Source organism: Manis javanica, chromosome 15 (genome assembly GCF_040802235.1).
Source record: "Manis javanica isolate MJ-LG chromosome 15, MJ_LKY, whole genome shotgun sequence".
Lineage (NCBI taxonomy): Eukaryota > Metazoa > Chordata > Mammalia > Pholidota > Manidae > Manis > Manis javanica.
Window position 1 is genome coordinate 59,758,771 of NC_133170.1, and position 21,645 is coordinate 59,780,415.

Genomic DNA, 21,645 nt, shown 5'->3' on the forward strand with positions numbered 1-21,645 from the left:
CCTGAGTCCAGGAAGATGTGTACTGGTGTTTTTCTGCATGACCCTTGTAACATAATCACTTATCTATGTATTCTTAGCTGTTTGTTTCATGCCCCATGAAAACAGGAACTAAGTCACTCTGTTTACCACTGTACTGTCAGTGTTTATTTTATAACAGTTCTCTCACATGGAAGGTACCCCATAAGCTGAGAAGTTCAGATTTGGGCTTCTAGCCTCAAACAGCCACCTATTCCTTGTGCATTAAAAGCATGAGATCATCTATCAAAGCACAAGGTGAAAGTCCAAGAGACAGGGGAAATAAGATGACCAGATCTACAGAGCAGGTGTGGCTCGACTCATCCATCAAGCTGTGTGCAGACCAGGTGGGTTGAATGCACAGGGACTGTGCCCACCAAGAATGTGGGTCAGTTAGCATCTTGAATTTTCACTATTAGGTTAGGAGCTCCTCTTCACTGCGGAAAAGGAAGTGAGGAAGGAGGAAGGTGGCTAAAATCTCTCCCTGAAGTATATACACTAGTCACACATAATTTCAAGGGGGTTAAAAAAAAACACAAATAGGCCAACAAACCGGTTTAAGAATACCTGGTTTATGGATTGTTCTACTGGTACAAACCTTGAGATCTCTAATCTTTACCATCAGATTTTGCTCCTTCCTGATATCTGATTCCCATCCCTCTTCTTCCTGCAAAAAGAAGGAAAAGGCAACGTGTGTCAGTAGTAATGACCAAAACCAGTTTCTGCAGCAAGGCCTGCTATGCTTTCAGACTCGGGAACTCGGCACTTTTGCTGGGACTGGCATATTCTATCCTCTCAGTTCCCACCTGCCGCAGTTATGTTAACCTGGCAGGGTCTGGGACAAAGGCCAAGTCTTCCACGGTGCGCGCTCCCACCGCTCCAACCCGGGGAAGCTGCTCAGTTCCCGCAGCTCGGCCTGCGCTTTAGCTCCGGGTCGGCAGGCCTCGGGCAACCGGCCCTGCGTGGCTTCCCCTTGGACCCCCGCAGGTCTGAAAGTCGTCCCACCAGTAAGTCCGCACCTGGCCGGTCCACGCCGACACTGTTTAACCAAGCGGCCAGCTTTCGCCTCGTTACTTTTCCCGAGAAAACTGAAGTTGAGAGAAGTCACACGAAAAAGGCCCAAAGGGCAGGGGCCAACCTCCCGCGCTTAAAGGCCGACTTCGCGAGGCGCTCCATTGGCCTCTGGGCCCTAGGCAGAAAAGGAATCGAATTCCTGCTGCGCAGAGGAGCCCAAAGGAGGCCGCCGGAAAGACTTTAGCCAGACACAGCATGGTCGCGGGCAAGCTTCCGGTTCCTACCAGTCCATCAGCCCGAGGCCTTCCATCTCAGGGCGGCGGTCGGCGACCCAAGGCCGCCCGCCCGCGCAGCCACCTCCCACACCAGGGAGCCGCCCACGCCATGACGTCACGCCGGAGGCAGGGTGCTAGCGATCTATGAGAGACCTGGGCCCTGGCCCCGAGAAACAACGAGAGCACGGAAGCGGGACTTGCTAATGACTGACATCACGTACATCCATTGCCGTTCTGACTCCTCAAAGAAACCAATGAGTGCGACGACGAGGAGGGCAACGTGCCTCCTTCCCCAACAAGACGTGGCTCCGCCCCCTCCGCTCTGCCGCCTTTTAGTCGCCATGCTAAGTGTGGCTACCGCCCCTTACTGCTTTAAGATCTTCTGTGATTTTCCTATGCCCGCGCTGAACTCCTTCTAAGTACTTATTCCCCTCCACTGCCTATTTCCACTTTTTCGGGCTTTCTGCCTACTCGGTGCTTTTCCAGCCACACCTGGGATGGCGGCCGGAGGCGGGCCAGGGTCGGGTCGGGTCGGCGCGTTGACGTCAGCGCGCTGCGTGCCGGCAGGTGGAGGGAGAAGGGAAAGTTTGGCCGGTGTGTGGGGATTAGCGGAGGGCGGGACGGAGGGGCCGGGCTGAGGCGAAGGTTTTGTTGCTGCTGCCGCTGAGGCCGAGGCCGAGGCCGGGTCGGGCGGTGCCGGGAGCGGAGGATCAGAAGTGAGACCGGTTTCAGTGTAGAGCTGTTGCCGCCCGCCGCGCGGTAACCCCGGGCCCAGGTGCCGTGCAGCCCGCGGTTGCTCCCAGGCTGTTGGGGGCGCGGCGGTTGGGGGCGGGGAGAGGCGCGCGAGCTGGGCTCGGGCAGCACTTTGAAGGAGCACTGCGCGCGGAGCCGCCGTCATGTCAGAGGACTCGAGCGCGTTGCCCTGGTCCATCAACCGGGACGACTACGAACTGCAGGAGGTGATCGGTGAGCCTGGCGCGTGCGAGGGGAGGCCGCGGGCGGCGGGGCGCGGGGGTGGTGGGGTCGGGGTTCGAGGGCTCGGGACGGGTCTGCGCGGGGACCGACGCCCCTGGGAGCGGGGTCGGGCGCGGGCCAGCTTTCAGTGCTTGCGGGGCGGCGCGCCGCCTGCGGGTGTCTGGCGCAGCTGCGGGTCCGCGCCGCGCACGGCAGGGAGGCTTCTGGTCAGGGGCACTGGAGAAGCAGGCCACAGAGGAAGGGAGGGCAGGTTTTGGCTAGTGCCGGGAAGGGAGTAACAAAATGTTCGGATAGGGTAATTTGGAGACCCAGTGAGGGTAACTTAAAGGAAAATTCCTTCTCTGAGGCGCCTACTTTACGGTTGTGCACTGAAGGGACGAGAAGGGATCCTGAGACTCTAGGGGAGGCTTTTCCCTGCTGAGGGATGAGGAAATGCGGAGGCCCTGAGGAGGGAAGGAGATTGGAGTGTTTTAGGACCCGAAGGAAGACTGGCGAGGATGGGTAGGTGAGAGGGGCCGGATCTTACGGGTCTTCTGGGCCCGGTGAGGATTTTGGCATTTAATTTTAAGTGTTATTGGAGGTCCTCAAGTAGGGACGTGACGTGGTCCAATGGATTTGGCTGCTGTGTGTGGAGTGTATTCGAAGGGGACCCAGGTATACCAGTGGCAAGACCAAAACCTGCACAAGTGTGGATTGTAGTTCTCGAGTGGCACAGTGATAGGGAAGGGTGGGGTTTAGGATGAGAGGAGCATTTGTTGGACAGCAATAATCCAGCCACTTTATAAATCAAAAGGGGTGGGTTTAGCTAAACGGAAGCTCAGTTCCACTTAACAGGAGCAGACCCCTCCGTTATTGGAGGAAGGAGATTGTCTACTTTGCTGCATCAGCATCCTGTCCTAAAATTAGTTTTATAACAAAGACTGGTTGAAAACTCCTTAGTTGCCTTGGGGGTGTGAGTGTTTATTGCACAGTGTCTGTGTTTTAGAGAAACTTTGTCACTTTTTTCCCCCACTTTACTTTGCCCTTGTTTCAGAACAAATGTGGGCTAAGTTTTATCCGAAAGAGATCACATCATCTTTTTCTTTAAGGCAATTCATGGGCCTGTGTCCTGGTGACATGCTGGTTCTTTACCGTGTACCGGTTGGTTCTAAAGACAGCTGCTGCTAGGTTTCTATCTTTATTGATTGCCTATGGGTCCCTCAGAGTTTCATACTGAGGAAAGGAATTAAGTGGGAGATTCCAAAATGATGTCTGAAAAGTAAAGAAAGTGGGTCCCTGTCATTGTTTTGCAATGACAAAAACATTCTAGGAAGAAGAGGAGGGTGGATGTGTCGTTAATGCCTTTACTGTTAAGGTGGCATAGAGTTCTGGAGGTCTGGAGACTTACTGACTGGGCATCCTCAGGCCAGCTGGGTGTCTGTGAGTGGGCATGAGGGGTCTCAGCCCTCGGTAGGGCAGGCCTTCGTCTCACCCTTACAGTGGCCCATCCATAAAGGTTAACCACCTTATTTTTTGAAGTAACTTTACTGAGGTGTAACTTAACATTCACCCACTTTTAAGTATAAAATTCATTGATTTTTTTTTTTGTAAATTTACTGTGTTGTGCACCAGCATAATCGAGTTTTAGAATAGTCATTACCCAGTGAGATCCCTTGTGCCCCCTTACAGTTAATCCCCATTCCCACCCCCAGCCCCAGGCAACCACAAATCCACTTTTTGTCTCTATAGATTGGCCTTTTCTGGACATTTAGTATAAATGGGATTATATAACATGGTCTTTTGTGTTTAGCTTCTTTCACTTAGCACAGTATTTTTTCATTTTACAAACAGTTTTATTGAGGTATTATATACCATAAAATCCACCTGTTTTAAGTGTATGTACAATTCTATGATTTTTTTTTAGTAGATTTCCAGTTGTTCAGTCTTCATCACAGCCCAATTTTAGAACATTTCCATCATTCCAGAAAGATGCCTCATGTCCATTTGCTCACTCCCTGTTCCCACCCCCACTTGAGGCAGCCACAGAGCTTTCTGTCTCAATGGATTGGCTTTTTCTTGCTAAGTCGTGAATATAATCATATACAGGCTATCCTTCATATTTGGTTTCTTTTACTTGGCATAATGTTTTTCTTTTTTTTGGGTGTGTGTGTAACTTTTTCCTTTATTGATGTATAATTTACTGCAGCAAAATGGATGGATTTTAGGCCTGCAGCTGATTAATTTTGAATAATGTATTCAGTCCATGTTACCACCACCCAGACTAAGATAAAGAACTTATATCATTTCAGAAAGTTCCCTCATACCCCTTTGCCCTGCCCCTAGAGGTAATTCACTATTCCAATTTCTATTATCATAGATTAGTTTTGTCAGTTCCTGAACTTCATATAAATGGACTTAACACTGTATGTACTTTTTTTTTGACTAGCTTCTTTTGCCTGACCCTTCTCAAGATTCTTCCACAACATTCTTCCAACGATAAATTGCATTTATAAGCAATTTGTTCCTTTTTTAAAAAGTAGCATTCCATTGCATAAGTATACCACAGTTTGTTTATACATTCTCCTGCTGATGGGTTCAGGACCTCCAGCTGGCCAGGACACACTTCAACACATTTAGGTTGTTTCCAGTTTGGTGCCGTTATGAATAAAGCTGCCATGAACATTTTTGTGCAAGATTCTTGGGGTTATACGCATTTGTTTCTCTTGGGTAGGCATAGGTGTATATGTGTTCAGAATATAAGAGACACTAATGCTTATTAATTAAATGCTCCCACAAAACATTGAAGTTCATTAATTAAATTAATGGTCATTTAGATTTACCATTTTTAATGCTCTTTATGCATCTCCAACCATTCATCTAGAATAATATTCCTTCTGCTTGAGAATTAGTGCCCCTCTACGGGTGGCTCACTTTCTTGGTTTTGGTTTGTCTGAGTATATCTTTATTTCACCTTTGTTTCTGAAGAACATTTTCTCTGGATATGGAATTCTAGATTGGAAGTTATTTTCTTTCAGCACATTAGTAATAATATATTACTGTCTATGGCTTCCCTTTCTGCTAGCATGATGTTTTTCTGAGGCTCATCCATGTTGAAGCTTGTATCAACACATTGTTTGTTTTTATTGGGTACCACTTGATGGACATGGGTTGTTTCTGCTTTTTGGCTCTTTGGAATAATGCATTTAGCATTCATGTGATATCGTCATGTAAATAGCTTTCATTTTTCTTGAGTGGAAGTTGCTGGGTCATATGGTAATTTTATGTTGAACTTTTTAAGAATCTGTCAGACTTTTTCTAAGTGACTCTGCCATTTTGCATTCCCATCAGCATGTTTGAGGGTTCCTATTTCTCTTCATCCTTGCCAGCATTTTTTGTCTGTCTTGTTGATTACAGCCACACTAATGTGGTGTTTGAAGTGTGTATCTCACTGTGTTTTTTTGTTTGGCATTTCCCTGATGACAGTGAGCATCTTTGTATGTGCTTATTAACTTTTCATGTATCTTCTTTGTATATTCATTCTGGATATAAGTCTTTCACCTAATACATGGTTTTAAACATCTTCTCTCAGGCTGCACTTCCCTTTTCATTTTCTTAATGGTGTCTTTGAAAGCAAAAAAGTAGAGTTTTGATGGCATTTATCACTTATTTCTTTCATTGATTTTTGGTGTTGTATCTAAGAAATCTTTACTGACCCAACATCATAGAGATTGTTTTTCTCTCTTTTTTCCCTAAGGGTTACAGTTCTAGCACTTATGTTTAGGCCTCTGATACATTTTGAGTTAATTTTCCTATATGGTGTGAGACAAGGTGAGCCATCTAGTTTTATAGAGGGAGATACTGAGACCTAAGAAGTGAAATGGCAATTTAAAGTCATAGTACTGATTAGTGGCAGAGCCAGTCTGGAGTCCAGCTCTCCTGTTGCCAAATTCAGGATCCTTGTTCTGCATCTGCATTCGGTTGGTTCTTGGACATAAATGTAGAGATGGTAGTCGTAGTCCCACAGATTTAAGGGGAAATATCCTTACAATGAAAAAATCTGATAGGAGCAGATATTTTTTATATGACCCTTTCAGACGTAGTGGAATTTGTTCTCTTTTGTGTATCCTACTTTGTAATTATCTAGGGTTCTCGCTCTCATTTGGAAGTTTCTGCAAGTTCCTAACATCTTTCTACTCCACTCCTCACACATCCTCTCTCACTGTGTCTTTCGAACAGGGAGAAAAAAAGCTTTTCCTTAACTACACCCTGGCACAAAGAGCAAGTCTCCATAAAGCAGCGTATTCTTATTCTCAATTTGATTCCATACTGAAATGCTTGGAATACAGTATTTTGTCATAAGGTTTAGTCTTCAAAATGAATCTTTGAGATTTCTTCAGATTATGCTCAATTTTTTCAGGAAACATGATTGGAATCCAGAAAAAAACGGTTTAGGGAATCATTTGAATTTTCTGTTTTCAAAGGATTTATTTTAATGAAATGGTGTAATGATGTCTCCTTTCTCATCAAAGCATATACACTTAATTGCACTGCAGTTTTTTCATATGTGCTGCATGGCATTACACACTATCTGTGGGGTTGTTGTTTCTCACATTCTATTCTGTTCTCTTTCTGATAAAATTCCAGGGAGAAAAGAAAATTTCCTTCCTAGAGCATATTAAAGGCATACAAATTGGGAATTCAGGGGACTTCCTTTTAAAGAATATTACCATCTTAACCATGCTTTGGCAAGATTTGCAGTTCTTTATGTGTGATTATTTGTGAAAGATGTTAGTATTATTTTCACTCTCATTTGTCTTTTCCGTGCTTTGAATCGCTTCCCAGCCCTTATAATGGAATTAGGATTTCTGATCAGCCATTATATTTGACATGTGTTGAAGTGGCTGGAAGACTATGGTATTTGGTGTTAGATTTACCTTGATTTGAGTTCTGACTTTACCTCTTCACTGCCTATGTGATGTTGGGCAATTTATGTAACTGGTTTTAGTGTCAGCTTTTTATAATGGGATAGTGGTATGTCTGTCATTGGAGCTGTTGTACAGATTAAATGTAATTGTAGCAAGTGTATAGTTTGTATTAAGTGCTCCATTAAGTGGTGGTCATTATCACTTTCTTCTTGTCCTTACATTTCCTAATTTTTGGTATTGCTGTGAAATATAAAAAACTATTGGACTTCAAATCTTGTAACACTTTAATATTTGGAGTCTGTTATAATGTATATTGGAACATCACTCACTGCATCTTTTTTCCCTTCTGTGTCTTGTTTGAGTTTAGGTGGATTTAAGGAGTGCTGTGTGTGGTCCAGCTGTGTGAGACCCTGCACCCAATTGTATTGCCAACAGTAGAGCATGATGGCAAAGAGGGAAACCAGTCCGATGAGGGCTGTGCCATGTGGCTTTTATTGTTCTGCATCTTGGAAATTCTCAATATGTATTTGCTGTTTACCTCAGACTAGGTTTAGAAAATTGTTCTTTAGGATCTGTTTTTAGTAAAGTATGATTCACCTAGCTTTGACACTTCGGCAAAGCAACCCACTGGCTTTTTTCTGTACTTTCTCCTCCTTTTTTTAAAATATATTTTTTACCATTTTTATTTTGGTATCATTAATATACAATTACATGAGCAACATTGTGTTTACTAGATTCCCCCATTATCAAGTCCCCACCACATACCCCATTATAGTCACTGTCCATCAGCATAGTAAGATGCTGTAGAGTCACTACTTGTCTTCTCTGTGCTATACTGCCTTCCCTGTGGCCCCCCCTACATTATGTTCTCCTCTCCTTTTTTATTTTCATTAATTGTTCACAAGTCACACATTTTGATGATTAAAGTAGTGATTTCCAAATACAGATTCCAGAATCCCACCTGTATCCTCTGCATAAGTAGAGTCATGCTTAATGGTTAGTATATTTACTCCCCAGTTGGGAGATTTAGTATGATGACATTTTCAATAAGGCCAGCATTGGACCAGCAACCTCAAAGGGTTGTATGTGATAGGGATTGCATTTGGCTGCATATAATGGAAAACAAATAGCAATAGCTTAATAAAATACCTTTTTCCCCTTAGGTAACAAAAATACTGGAGTGGCAGCCTAGGTGCCATGAGGCACCCAAGGCTCCTAATTTGTCACTCCACCACACTTGACACGTGACTCCCATTTCTCAGAGTTGCAAGATATTGTTCCACCCCGAGCCTCATGCTTGTGTTTCAGGCCAGAAGACTATGGCAAAAGGACAAAGGGATGTGACAGCTGAGTTGGCTCCCATTCAAAGGGCTTTCTTTCCTGGAAGCCATACTCAGTGGCTTCCATTTCTAATTTATTGGTCAGAACTGTGTAATTTGGTCATTTGCAAGGGAGACTGCAATGAAGGTATTTAGCTGAGCACATTATTACTTCAAACAAAATAGGTCAAGGTTCTTTAGGAAGAAGGGAAAATTATATACTGGATAGGCAACTAAAAATGTTGGCCTTGGGGTTGGTTGATTTGTTAATTAAAATGGTTAAATAAGGTGTTGCAAGCAAACAGTTCAATGAGATACACAGTAATCAGTTAATAAATGTTGGCTTTAATCTGAGGAGACAGTTGCAGTTAAGAGCATGGTATTGAATCACCTTGTAGTTCTGGTTTCTGGGCCCTATTTTGCCTCTTAGCAATCTAGTCTTACCTTTGCTTCAATTGCTTTGTAAGATCTATAAAACCTAACCCGTGAGATCATTGCGGGGATTAGAGAAGGAAAGAAATGTGAGTAGAGGAGGTGCTCAGCAGAGTCCTCAGCACATAGAGTGAATGTTCAGTCAGTGTAATTGCTCCTGGTCGTGACACTGAGGCAGTGTCCATGAGGGCTGTGCTATTTATGTGTTCTGTCCTGAGGAGTCTTTTTCTTAAAAATGTATGCTACTACTTAATTGATTAGCCCATTCAGCAAATATTTATTAAACTCTTGTGTGCCAGGCACTGTTCTGGATGCTAGCAATATAGCCTTGGAGGAGACAGAAGTCACTGCATTTTGGGGGCTTATAGTCCAGTGGTGATGAAGGACAAAAATAAATAGAGCAGGGAAAGGGTTTGGAGACTGCCCGCAATAAAGGTGGGTTTTAAGTAGGTCAGGGAAAGCCTCTCTGAGGAGGTGGCATTGAGGACAGCTTTGAGGAGTTGAGGAGTGGACTTTGTAGAGCTGTGCTGAAGTTTATTCCAGGCAGTGGGAGCAGCGGAGTGGAGCCCTGAGTGGATTGGATGCTCCTATGATGTGACTTAAGGGAGAGGAGGTGAGAGCAGCTAGGGCAGAGCAAGTCGGAGGTGGGAGGCCGGCCAGGTGGAGAGGGAGCTGGCACGTTGCTGGTACTTGGCTTCGCCTGACGTGGGATTGACAATCATGGCAAGGTTTAAGCTGAGGATTACTATGACCTGATTTAGCTTTTAAAGTGGTAACTCAGGTTGCTGTGTGGAGAGTGGTTTTGTAAGGGTGCAAGGATGGGAGGAGAGTTCATCTAGGGAGAGGGACTAGTGGAGTGGCCAGAAGCTGTCAGATGCTGATATCACCTAATTTGAAGTTTGAGATTTGCCTTTGGATCAGATGTGAAAGAGTCCGAGATTTTGGCTGGAGCTCCCATCCTTTGAGGTGGGAGGACACCCGAGTGAGCAGGAGAGTGACGATTCATCGCAGAGCCCTCCAGCTGCCTGAATGCACTCAGTGCATTTAGCCGCGCCTCTTAGATCTTTGTCATCTTTGCGTTCAGAGGGTAGCATAATTTTTATGATGATAACTATTCTCACAGTTGTCTCACTAGTTCCAGGAGCTCTAATTTTCAGCGTGATTCTGATAAGAGGCTTTATTTAGAGAAGGGCTTACAAAATTTTAAATTTCTGTATTTTCCATGGTTCAGGAGACAGTGCCTTAATCACCTTCAGAATGAACAGTCTGGGTTAGCTATCTCGTGAATACAAAACCTTCCTAAAAATGCTTAAAAGCAAAATCTTTAGAATATGTATCTGTTACATTGATGGCTGGCCAAAACTTGGGGGAAAAGGTCTTCAAATGATTTGGTTCATTTGAATTATTTTTCCTCACAGGAATAGCTTCCATTTTTATACTCCTTTTTACATTTCTGGGTTTAGTAAAGAGGTGAAAGATTGAAAACTTTTAGTCTTCCTTATTTCTTTGGGCATCTTCATTTCTGTCTCAGGAGATGATGTTATCCAATTTGAAGGATTTCAGGGGAAAGCTCATTCATGGGTTTGTGCATTAATCCCTTCCTGTGGACAGTGTATACTAACACAGCAGGTTAAGACCTGCCTGGAAGAGGACAGAAGAGTGGAGGTGGGGGACATCAGGATTGGTGCATTGAGGATGCACATCAGCTTAAGATGGTGAAAATCTGACGTTGGATGTTCTGATGAAATGCTTTACATTTTCCATTATATTATTCTTCGCACTAGGCCAGTGCTGAGTGGAGGGTATTATAGTGGAAACTTTTAGATGACTGTAGGGTTCCTGAGGTCTTTTACACATATGCATGTATATTTTACACTGAAGTAAAAATTTTTACAAAGTAACTACTTTTACTGTGTGCAGTGCATACTGATGTTTTCTGTGTGATTCAATTTACTCTAAGAAAAAAGGTAGTTGGGACCCAGTGAACTGACTTTTTGTTTGAAAAATTTCATATGAAGGAACCTGCTTTAAAGAAGAGTTGAATATTTAAAAAATTTGTTTCTCATCCTACATTTTTAAATTCTTGCAAAAAATTAGTGGTTAAAATAATTATAAATAGTTTTCAGGTTTTCTTTTTTTAATTTTTATTATTTTGATATCCTTAATCTACAGTTACATGAACATTTTGGTTACTAGACTCCCCCGATCATCAAGTCCCCACCACATACTCCATTACAGTCACTGTCCATCAGCGCAGTAAGATGCTATAGAATCACTACTTGTCTTCTTTGTATTGTACTGCCTTCCCTGTGCCCCCCCGCCCACAGTATGTGTGCTAATCATAATGCCCCTTTTTCCCTCTTGTCTCTCCCTTCCTACCCATCCTCCCCAGTCCCTTTCCCTTTGGTAACTGTTAGTCCATTCATGGGTTCTGTGAGTCTGCTGCTGTTTTGTACCTTCAGTTTTTTTCTTTATTCTTATATTCCACATAATGAGTGAAATTATTTGATACCTGTGTTTCTCCACCTAGCTTATTTCACTGAGCATAATACCCTCTAGCTCCATTCATGTTGTTGCAAATGGTAGGATTTGTTTTCTTCTTATGGCTGAGTAATATTCCATTGTGTATATGTACCACCTCTTCTTTATCCATTCATCTACTGATGGACACTTAGGTTGCTTCGATTTCTTGGCTATTGTAAATAGTGCTGTGATAAATGTAGGGGTGCACCTGTCTTTTTCAAACTGGGCTCCTGCATTCTTAGGGTAAATTCCTAGGAGTGGAATTCTTGGGTCAAATGGTATTTCTATTTTTAGTTTTTTGAGGAACCTCCATACTGCTTTCCACAATGGTTGAACTAATTTACATTCTCACCAGTAATGTAGGAGGGTTCCCCTTTCTCCACATCCTCGCCAACATTTGTTGTTGTTTGTCTTTTGGATGTTGGCCATCATAACTCATGTGAGGTGATATCTCATTGTGGTTTTAATTTGCATTTTCCTGATGATTAGCGACGTGGAACATCTTTTCATGTGCTGTTGGTCATCTGAATTTCTACTTTGGAGAAGTGTCTGTTCAGATCTTCTGCCCATTTTTTAATTGGATTATTTACCTTTTGTTTGTTGAGGTGGGTGAGCTCTTTATATATTTTGGATGTCAACGCTTTATCGGATCTGTCATTTATGAATATATTCTCTCATACTGTAGGATGTCTTTTTTATGTTGTTAATTGCCATATTCTGTGAAGTATTTTCTAGTGAAAGAACAATCATTGGCTATTCTCATTTAGTGGTATTGAAAGTAGTGATTTTGCTATAATCTGTTATATTAGAACCTTAAAATATTTTTCCATTGCTGAACAATATTTTGACATTTGTTCTGGGAAGATCATATGAAAATTGATGAAAGTGATTGTTGGCATAGTAGAACTGGAGCCTGCAAGTCTGTTTATCATTAGGTGTGGGAAATGTTAGCAGCTTGTCTTTTGGCCATTTGTTAAATCACTGCAGAATTAAGTATCTTGCTCCTAGGGAGATTTGTTTATTTAGTGAGTGAATCTTTGTGTGAAAGGAAAATGCTTTAATATATGAAAAAGTTATAAATATATGAAGTTATTATTGATAATAATACCTAGGGTGTAGTGTTTCATTATTAGTGAAATTAATTCTGTTTAATGATGACTAGGAATTAATAACAGCTTAACTTTCAATATCCCTGTATCTATAGAGATATTCTTATATCTGTGGTTTTAATCCCAGTATAGTTTTAGTTTATGTAGGGCATGCCTTTAGTATTTTTAAAGCTAGTGTTTCAGAGTTGTGTACATAAGATAAATAATCAGTGTTTGATTATCCAGTGGTAGAATACTGGTTTGAGAGGTAATACTGGTTAAGAATACCACTGGATAGCGCACATGTGGAAGTTACAGTGATAAAGAATTGGGAACCCGTGTATGTAGTAGAAGACGTCTGTTATTAGGACCATAGGCACCCTGTAGAGGCCACATTATGTCTTCTGCGGCTTAAGAGTGCCTCATCTTAGCCAGACACGTATGTGACCTGCATGATGAGCATCCTTCCTCTCTGGCATTTCTCAGAGTTGGGGCAGTGGCCTCTTGCTGAAGATAAGGGAGAGTAGTTGTTAAGTTTTCTTCAGGGTTCCATGCAGAAGGACTTTGAAGAGGGAGGAAACTTAATGGCAGGTACTGCCCTTCTGCCTGACTCTGCCCCACACTCATGTGCAGAATAAAGACTCAGCCAAGAAGCAGACAAAGTACAAAACTGTTTTAGTAGTAACTTCTTGGTTTGCTTTTATCAGATGTTGTGTTCCCAAGCTGTTGTCTAGCTAGGTCAGGCACACTGTTGGTACATGTGTTGTTGAAATTAGATTTTACTTTGTATTTTGCATTATGTAAGCTTTGTGCAGCATTTTTGTTGTAATTGTGATTTGGGTTTATTCATGTGGTGTTGACTATGGTTATGTGTGTGTGGCTTTAGTCATTGATTTTTCAAATGGATTTAATGTAACAAACACAAATTCTGTTGGGTAATATAGTTGCATATGTAAATTGTTCCCAATTTTTAATGTTTGTAGTACATTAGTGTTAGAAATTTAGTGGTATACTTGAGTTTTTTTTATAGTTGTATGAACGTAATAATTCACATACCTAAAAACTTGGTCTTTTTAAGTGTGCAATTCAGCATATTCAGAGTCAGTAACCATCACTACTAACTAATCCAGAATGATTTCACAGCCCCAGAAAGAGACCCTCCCGGTATCCATTAACAGCACCCCCATTGCCCTGCCCTCCAGCCCCAGGCAGCCAGTTTCTGCCTCTAAGGGTTGGTCTGTCAAATACTCCACATAAATGGAATCTCACTCTATCTGGCTTCTTGTGTCTGGCCTATTAGCATGTTTTCAGAGTTCATTTGTGTTTAAGCATCTGTCAAAACTTTATTCCTTTTTATTGCTGACTGCACTATTGTGTGGATATATTTCATTTTGTTAATACATCAGTTCATACAGCATGGGTTAATTCCACTTTTTGGCTCTTGTGAATAACACTGTGATGAACATCTATCTGTGTCTAAGTATTTAGGTGTCTTGTTTTCTAATCTCTTGGTATTACCTAAGAGTGGAAATGCTGGGTCATAATGGTAACTCTGTGTTTAACATTTTGAGGAAGTGCTGAATGCCTTTCTAACGGCTGCACCATTTTATTTTTATTTTTTATTATTTTTATTTTGTTGTATATTTTTAAATTTTTTTTATTAAGGTATCTTTGATATACAGTCTTATGAAGATTTCACATAAGCAACATTGTGGTCACTGCATTCACCCATATTATTGAGTCTGCCCTACACACCCAACCACAGTCACTGTCCATCAGTGTAGCAGTATGGCACAGAGTCACTACTTGTCTTCTCTGTGTTACACTATCTTCCCCGTAATGCCCCCACACCATGTATGGCAATCATATGCCCCTCAATCCCCTTCTCCCCCCTCCCTCCCCCAACATCTCCCCTTTGGTAACCACTCCTCCCTTCCTGGAGTCTGTGAGTCTGCTGCTGTTTTGTTTTTCAGCTTTGCTTTGTAGTTAAACTCCACAAATGAGTGAAATCATTTGGTATTTGTCTTTCTCTGCCTGGCTTATTTCACTGAGCATAATAACTTCCGGCACCATCCATGTTGTTGCAAATGGTAGGATTTGTTTTCTTCTTATGCCTGAATAATATGCCATTGTGTATATGTATCACATCTTTATCCATTCATCTACTGCTGAACACGTAGGTGGTTTCCATATCTTGGCTATTATAAATAGTGCTGTGATAAACATAGGGGTACATATGTCTTTTTGAGTCTGGGATCTTGTTTCCTTGGGTAAATTCCTAGGAGTGGAATTCCTGGGTCAAATGACCTTTCTATTTTTAGTTTTTTGAGGAACCTCCATATTGCTTTCCACAATGGTCAAACTAATTTACATACCCACTAACAGTGTAGGAGGGTTCCTCTTTATCCACATCCTCACCAACATTTGTTGTTCCTTGTCTTTTTGATGTTGGCCATCCTAACTGGTGTGAGGTGATATTTCATTGTGGTTTTAATTTGTATTTCCCTGATAATTAGTGATGTGGACCATCTTCTCATGAATCTGTTGGCCATTTGAATTTCTTCTTTGGAGAAGTGTCTGTTCAGATCCTCTGCCCATTTTACAATCAGGTTATTTGCTTTTTCAGTGTTGAGGCATGTTGTGAGTTCTTTATATATTTTGGATGTTGACCTCTTGATGGATATGTAGTTTACGAATATATTCTCCCATACTGTAGGATGCCTTTTTATTCTGTTGATGGTGTCCTTTGCTGTGCAGAAGCTTTTTAGATTGATGTAGTCCCATTTGTTCATTTTTGCTTTTGTTTCCCTTGCCTGAGGAGATAACGTTAAGGAAAAAGTTGCTCATATTTATATTCAAGAGATTTTTGCCTATGTTTTCTCCTAAGAGTTTTATGGTTTCATGACTTAACATTCAGGTCTTTGACCCATTTCAAGTTTACTTGTGTGTATGGAGTTAGACAATAATCCAGTTTCATTCTCTTCCATGTAGTTGTCCAGTTTTCCCAACACCAGTTGTTGAAGAGGCTGTCATTTCCCCATTGTATATCCATGGCTCTTTTATCATATATTAATTGGCCTTATATGTATGTTTGGGTTTATATGGGGCTCTCTATTCTGTTCCATTGATCTATGGGTCTGTTTTTGTGCCAGTACCAAATTGTCTTGAGTACTGTGGCTTTGTAGTTGAGCTTGAAGTTGGGGAGCATAATTCCCCCCAGCTTTATTCTTACTTCTCAGTGTTGCTTTGGCTATTGGGGGTCTTTTGTAGTTCCATATGAATTTCAGAACTGTTTTTTCTAGTTTGTTAAAGATGCCTTTGGAATTTTGTTAGGGATTACATTGAATCTGTAGATTGCTTTAGTAAGGATAGCCATTCTGACAATATTAATTCTTCCTATCCATGAGCACAGGATGTATTTCCATTTATTGGTGTCTTCTTTAATTTCTGTCATGAGTGTCTTGTAGTTTTCAGGGTATAGGTCTTTCCCCTTCTTGGTTAGGTTTATTCCTAGGTATTTATTCTTTTTGATGCAATTGTAAATGGAATTGTTTTCCTGATTTCTCTTTCTGCTAGTTCATCGTTAGTGTATAGGAATGCAACAGATTTCTGTGCATTAATTTTGTATCCTGCAACTTTGCTGAATTCAGTTACTAGTTCTAGTAGTTTTGGGGTGGAATCTTTAGGGTTTTTTATGTACAGTATCATGTCATCTGCAAACAGTGATAGTTTAACTTCTTCCTTGCCAGTCTGGATACCTTTTATTTCTTTGTGTTGTCTAATAGCCATGGCTAGGACCTCTAGTACTATGTTGAATGAAAGTGGGGAGAGTGGGCATCCCTGTGTTGTTCCCAATCTTAAAGGAAAAGCTTTCAGCTTTTTGCTGTAAAGTATGATGCTGGCTGTGGGTTTGTCATATATGGCTTTTATTTATGTAGAGGTACTTGCCCTCTATACCCATTTTGTTAAGAGGTTTTATCATGCATGGATATTGAATTTTGTCAAATGCTCTTTCAGCATCTATGGAAATGATCATGTGATTTTTGTCCTTTTTGTTGATGTGTATGATGCTGATGGATTCGTAGTTTCCAGTTTTTGGCTGTTATGAATAGACCTGCTATGAACATTCATATCCAAGTTCGTTTGTGAACAGGTTTTTGTGTCTTTGGGATAAATACCCAAGTGTACAAATGCTCAGTTGTACAAGTCCGGTTTTTAGTTTTTAAAGGAATGGACAAACTTTGTTCCAGAATGGGTGTACCATTGTTTTATATTCCCACCAGCAATGCATGAGTGATCCAGTTTCACCACATCCTCACCAACACTTGGTGTTACCACTTAAAAAAAAATTCTTTTTAACCATCCTGATATGTATCCATCACCATCACCACTGAATTGCTCTTGTACCTTTGTCTAAAGAGCACAGATGTGTGAATTGATTTCTGTGTTCTCTGTTCTGTTTTGTGTGTCTTTCTCTCTGCCAATACCATACTGTTGATTACTCTGTACAGCAATAAGTCTTTTTTTAAAATTCACCAGTGAATATTTATTGAGAATGTAAAAGGTATTTTTTTGGAAGTGTAATTGACATACAGTATTTTGTGAGTTGCGGGTGCACATCATAGTGATTCTGTATTTTTATACATTACAAAGTGATCCTTGAGGTAAGTCTAGTCACTTCACAAAGTTATGACAATATATGTTTATATTTTAAATATATGCTCAGGTTTCACTTGAGCAACATTGTGGTTACTACATTCCCCCTATTATCAAGTCCCCACCACGTACCCCATTACAGTCACTGTCCATCAGCATAGTAAGATGCTACAGAGTCACTACTTGTCTTCTCTGTGCTATACTTCCTTCCCTGTGCCCCCCTTATATTATGTGTGCTAATCATAATGCCTCTTAATCCCCGAATCCCTCCCTTCATACCCACCCTCCCCAGTCCCTTTCCCTTTGGTAACTGTTAGTCCATTCTTGGGTTCTGTAAGTCTGCTGCTGTTTTGTTCCTTCAGTTTTTGCTTTGTTGTTATACTCCACAAATGAGGGAAATCATTTGGTACTTGTCTTTTTCTGCCTGGCTTATTTCACTGAGCATAATACCCTCTAGCTGTATCCATATTGTTGCAAATGGTAGGATTTGTTTTCTTCTTATGGCTGAATAAAGTTATGACAATTTTAATGAGTATATTCCCTATACTGTATATTACATCCCCATGACTTATTTTACAACTGGAGGTTTGTACCTATAATAAGTCTTGAAATTGGATAGTATAAATCCTTCAACTTTGTTCTGTACTAGTATGTTGGCTTTTCTAGGGCCTTCCCTTTTCAGATAAACTTTAGCACAAACGTGTGTGTACAAAATACTTCGCTGGTATTTTGGTAGGAATTGCATTAAACCTATATACATAGTTGACTTGGGGAGTATGACATCTTTACTATGTTGAGTTTTCTAATATTTGAATATGGTAATAAGTCTCCAATTATTGTGGTCATCCTTGCTTTTTTTCATCACTATTTTGTAATTTTCAGCATAGATCCTGTTCATATTTTACTGGTTTATACCGAAATACTTCATTTTGGGGGAGCAATTGTAAATGATAATTGTTTTAAAATTTTGGTTTTCATTTGTTGTTAGTATTAAAAAATGCAGTTTGTTTTTGTATGTTGATCTGTATCTTGGAACCTTGCTAAACTTTCTTATTAGTACTAGGAGCTTTTCTTGTGGGTGCCTTAGGATTTTCCTTATAGACATCATGTCATCTATAAATAGGAACAGTTACATTTCTTTCCATTCTGATTGCCTTTTATTTCTTCTTCCTTTATTATGGTGGCTAGGGCTTCCAGTAGTATGATGTTGAATAAGGGTGATGGGAATGGACATCCTTGTCTTTTCCCCAATTTTAGAAAGAAAGCATTAGTCTTTCACCATTAAGTATGTTGTCTGTTAAGTTTTTCTGTAGATGTTCTTTATGAACTTAAAGAAGCTCTCCTGTATTCCTGGTTTACTGAGAGCTTTTATCATGAATAATGTTGGATTTTTAAAACATCTTTTTCTGTGTCAATTGATATGATCATGATTTTTCATCAGCCTGTTGATAATAGTACATTGCATTTATTATTACTTTTTCTAATATTGTATCAGCCTTGAATACCTGGCTTCCATACTACTTGGTTGTGGTATATGAGCTGTTGCTGTATTTGATTTACTAATATTTTGTTAAGGTCATGAGAGGTATTGGTCTGTAATTTTTTCTTTCTTATAATACCTTTGTCTGATTTTGATATTGGTAATACTGGCTTCATAAAATGAGTTGGGATCTGTTCCTGCTGCTTTTATTCCTGGAAGATGTTGTAAAACTGTCAGTGTTTTGTAAAATTCCCCAGTGAAACCATATGGGCCTGGAGATTTCTTTGGGGGAACTTTTAAATTACAAATTTGATTTCTTTAATAGTTAACAGGATTATTCAGGTTATCTGCTGCATCTTGGCTGAGTTTTTCAAAGAATTTATTCCTTTTTTCTAAATCGTTGAATTATGAGCTGAAGTTGTTTGTAGTATGCCCTATGCCCTTAAATTTAAAAAAATTTTGACATGAAACTCATGTAACATACAATTTGCCATTTAAAAAACAAGTCATTGTTTTGGGGTACATACACAGTGTTTTACAGCCACTGTCTAATTCCAGATTGTTTTCATCACCCTAGAAAAAAAATCCTCTACGCATTAGGCAGTAACTTCCATCCTCCTTTTTTCCCAGCCCCTGACAACCACTGATCTATGCTCTGTCTCTGAATTTGCCTTCTCTGGACCGTTCATGTAGATGGAGTCTTAGAATAAAGGGTCTGTTGTGGTTGGCTCATGTAATGGAGATAAAGTTTTCGTCCATGTTGTTCATGCATCAGTGCTTGCTTCTTGGCTCAGGGCTCCGTCAAACTGACCTTTGCTTTCATTGCCCATCTCCTCTGACTCTGACTCTCCTGCCTCCTTCTTTTAAAGACCTTTGTAATGACATTGGGCCCACCTAGATAAGCCAGGATGGTCTTCCCATTCTTAATGTAGTTATATAACACTTGATGTAATTGTATAACACATAAAATAATCCTTTGCCATGAAGGTAAAATCCACAGGTTTTTAGGATTAAGACACAGACATCTTTGGGGTTGGGAAGCCATTATTCTACTTGCCACATGGACTTCAGATCTGTTATTATTCTAACACTGCTCCCGAAGCTCTTGTTCTTTTTTTCAGTCTATTTTCTGTCTGTTGGTTAGATTGAGTAAACAATTGATCTTGTCCTCAAGTTCACCAAATTTATCCTGTCATCTCTACTCTACAGTTTAGCCTATCCAGCACATTTTTTATTTTGGAAATTATATGTTTCAGTTGTATAATTTTGATTTGGTATTTTAAAAAATAACATCTTTCTTTGCTTAGATTTTCTTTTTATTTGAGAGAATTCTTAGTTGTTTGTTGAAGCATTCTTAAGGTGGCTACTTTAAACCTCTTGTCAAATAATTCTAACATGTGATTGATTTTGGTATAGGCAGCACAGTGATTGTCTTTTCTCATCCAAGTGTGTTTTCCTGGTTCTTTTTATGACATGTGGCTTTAAAAAATTTGTTTTGTATCCTTGACATTCAGGACTTTAACGTTGGGGCCTCATTCTCAGTAGGCAGTTACCATGTTTAGGCTCAGTGCATAGTTCCTGGCCTGCTGTTGTGGGCTGTGTAATTCCTATGGTAATTTGATTTCAGAGCTCTCAGTGCTGGTCTTTTCTGCTTTGTTCTTCTGGCACCACAGGAATACCTGTTTGATTGCTACAGTTGGTGACCTGGGTTGACTGGTGGCTATGGGCCCCCAGCCCTGCTACTACCAAGGGCAGATGACTGGGCATTGCCCCAGGTGCGGGACAGGGACCCAGTTGCCCCAGTTGAATCTAGCCTGCTGCTGTCTGGGTAGCGGTGGAAACCCTGTCAGTGCTGATGCTGTGGGGCTTGACCCTGCACTGTCCTGGGTAGAGTTTGAGGAATCTTTCTCCCCTGTTGGGTTCTTCTGAGCTTCCCTTTCACAGGCCTATGGCCCAAAAGCAGGGTTTCTCATTTGTCTCTATCCCTGTTGGTGGCTCAGGGTTGCAGGCTATTGTGGCCATTATGGGTGGATGGGAGATGAAAGGACAGCCCCGTGAACCACAGAGATGCTTTCCTGACATCCTGAGGTCCCTAGCCAGCCTACCGTCTTTGTGCCTCTCAGTCATTCTATGCTTGTCAGTTGAATTATTTCTAGGACATTTAGTTGTATTTAGAGGAGAGGGGCAGGGAAGTGTGGGCCTATGCCATGGTATTCTAGCACTGGGCCCTAGTGAGCTTGATCCCCCAGTGGGACTCATTGGCAGTTCCATGATGGGGCTGAGGCTCTTGCTTTTACTGATACCCCACATTTTAGAGTGTTTCCCTGTATCTGTTGTTGAGGATGGGAACAAGAGGAGGGTTGTTCTTTCCCTGTAAATTAGGTGAAAATTAGGAATGTCATGTTTTGATCTGATTATTTATTTGCTCATTTATGTATTTATCTTCAGGGAGTGGAGCAACAGCTGTGGTCCAAGCGGCATATTGTGCCCCTAAAAAGGAGAAAGTGGCAATCAAACGGATAAACCTTGAGAAATGTCAAACTAGCATGGATGAACTCCTGGTATGCATGTTTCATTTTTTATATGGAGAGAGAAACTCTTGAATATTCATATTAGAGTGGGAGGTAATGTGAAGTTTTCTATTTTTTTTTAAAGTGCAATTTCTATATTAATAAGTAATGGGTATTGTAAAATTTATAAAAATTGGGTAACTGAAGAGGAAAACACCTTTGCATTTTATGGTAATGATATAATTGCTCTTTTCATTGAAAAACATCATAGAATTTTGTATCTACAAATGTTAAAGTTATTTTTATTATGAATATAGTATTCCATTGAATAGGCAGACAGCACTTTGTTCAACCTATTATTGTATTCGACAGGTCACCTTGTTTTCTCTTTTTGTCATTACAAATACTGCTCCTCCCTCTCTCTACTCTTAAGGTAGGATTGTGCAGTTTTGAT

The 21,645-nt window shown here is 40.8% G+C and overlaps 1 protein-coding gene and 1 long non-coding RNA gene across 3 annotated transcripts in view; one reads left to right on the forward strand and one right to left on the reverse strand.

Annotated features, from left to right (window-relative positions):
• Positions 1-565: 565 nt before the first annotated feature.
• Positions 566-1,709, reverse strand: LOC118971660 (uncharacterized). Its single transcript, XR_005060212.2, has 2 exons — positions 1,035-1,709; positions 566-682 (listed from the first exon to the last, which is right to left on the reverse strand). It is a non-coding gene; the product is annotated as an uncharacterized lncRNA (long non-coding RNA).
• Positions 1,710-1,909: 200 nt separating this feature from the next.
• Positions 1,910-21,645, forward strand: part of OXSR1 (oxidative stress responsive kinase 1) — a 103,395-nt gene continuing 83,659 nt past the window's right edge. Inside the window, exons 1-2 of one of the 2 annotated variants that reach the window (XR_012125845.1) lie at positions 1,910-2,270; positions 21,130-21,242. Coding sequence is in view for 1 of the 2 variants with exons in the window: in XM_037014160.2 (XP_036870055.1) it covers positions 2,201-2,270; positions 21,130-21,242 (183 nt within the window). In the remaining variant the exon portion in view is untranslated. The remainder of the gene's footprint in view (positions 2,271-21,129; positions 21,243-21,645) is intronic. The other variant, XM_037014160.2, reaches the window with a different exon arrangement.